This window comes from Poecilia formosa, unplaced genomic scaffold, assembly GCF_000485575.1.
Source record: "Poecilia formosa unplaced genomic scaffold, Poecilia_formosa-5.1.2 Scaffold487, whole genome shotgun sequence".
Classification (NCBI taxonomy): domain Eukaryota; kingdom Metazoa; phylum Chordata; class Actinopteri; order Cyprinodontiformes; family Poeciliidae; genus Poecilia; species Poecilia formosa.
In genome coordinates, this window is record NW_006800426.1 from 71315 (window position 1) to 72469 (window position 1155).

Sequence of the window (1155 nt, forward strand, 5' to 3'; positions counted from 1 at the left end):
GCTTTAATATCAATGACAATAAATGCTCATTCTGTGAAAGCGATGTAGAAACGATAGACCATGTCTTCTATGAATGCACTCAAACCAAAATATTTTGGAATTACTTAGAAAGGTGGGTCAAATCGAAAATTGCACTTCCTGAATCTATTTGTAGAGATATGGTAACCGTTGGAGTGTTTTTGACAAACAAAGCAATAGAACTCTGTTGTAACCTAATATGTTGTTTGGCAAAACTCTTTATTCATAAACAAAGAGTGCTGAGATCATCCCCAGTTTTTAATTTTTTTTAATCTGAATTCCCGTTATATTTGAACTCTCTGAAATTATTGAATCATATGAATACCTGACTGAAATATTAATGGAAATGCCCACCGATGTATGTTAATCCTAACATATGAATCCCCTTGTTGCTATTTTAGTTTTTTTTTTCTTTATCAATATTACTTTGTATTTCCATTTTGAAATCTGCCTCTACTATGTCCTCTGCAGTTGCACTGTTGTAATTGCCTTACTTGTTTGTGCTAACTTTGTTTAAATAAAGTTAAAAAAAAAATTAAAAAAAAAAGACAGTGGTCCGTCCCGCCTCTTTCTGTTTGCAGTGAGGTGTACTTGACGGGATGTGCGACTCTACTCGTTTTACCTTCTAAGCAGACATTTTTCCCCAATACGATGATTCCTGTGGTGGATTTTAGCGTCTACAACCTGAGTAAGAAAGATGCTGATGGCAAGGAGCTGCAGAGTCTGAGTGAGGAGCTGAAAACCGCATTTTCTCAAGTCGGGATGGTTTTTCTCAAAAACACTGGGATTTCGCAAGAGGAGGTGAATCCAGCTGAGAACACTCACATACTCTGACTGTATCCTCTAAAGTGAAATATGCATTTCATATGTGGCGTGTCTTTAAAAGGTGGATCGTGTCATGGGGTCGTCCAAGAGGTTTTTCCTGCAGCCAGAAGAGCTGAAGAAGCAAGTCAGCAGGGGTAGCTTCCCAAACAGCTCCAACCACGGCTGGGTGTCGATGGAAACCGAGAGGTAGGTCATCCAGATACGAGATAAGGAAGATACGACAAAAAAAAGACACTAATATGCATTTTTTAAAAATAATAATAATAATTAATAATAATAAACTTTTGATGTGACAGACCAACACAGTGTAGT

At 37.3% G+C, this 1155-nt stretch overlaps 2 protein-coding genes across 2 annotated transcripts in view; both read left to right on the forward strand.

Moving 5' to 3' along the window:
• LOC103156564 (UPF0676 protein C1494.01-like) overlaps positions 1-1155 on the forward strand; it is a 17260-nt gene that overhangs the window by 7446 nt on the left and 8659 nt on the right. Inside the window, 2 exon segments of the mRNA XM_007578671.2 lie at positions 604-819; positions 905-1029. Of these exon segments, the coding sequence (XP_007578733.1) occupies positions 670-819; positions 905-1029 (275 nt within the window). The 5' untranslated portion in view covers positions 604-669.
• LOC103156565 (UPF0676 protein C1494.01-like) overlaps positions 1-1155 on the forward strand; it is a 17461-nt gene that overhangs the window by 2740 nt on the left and 13566 nt on the right. The gene's annotated exons all lie outside the window — the stretch shown is intronic.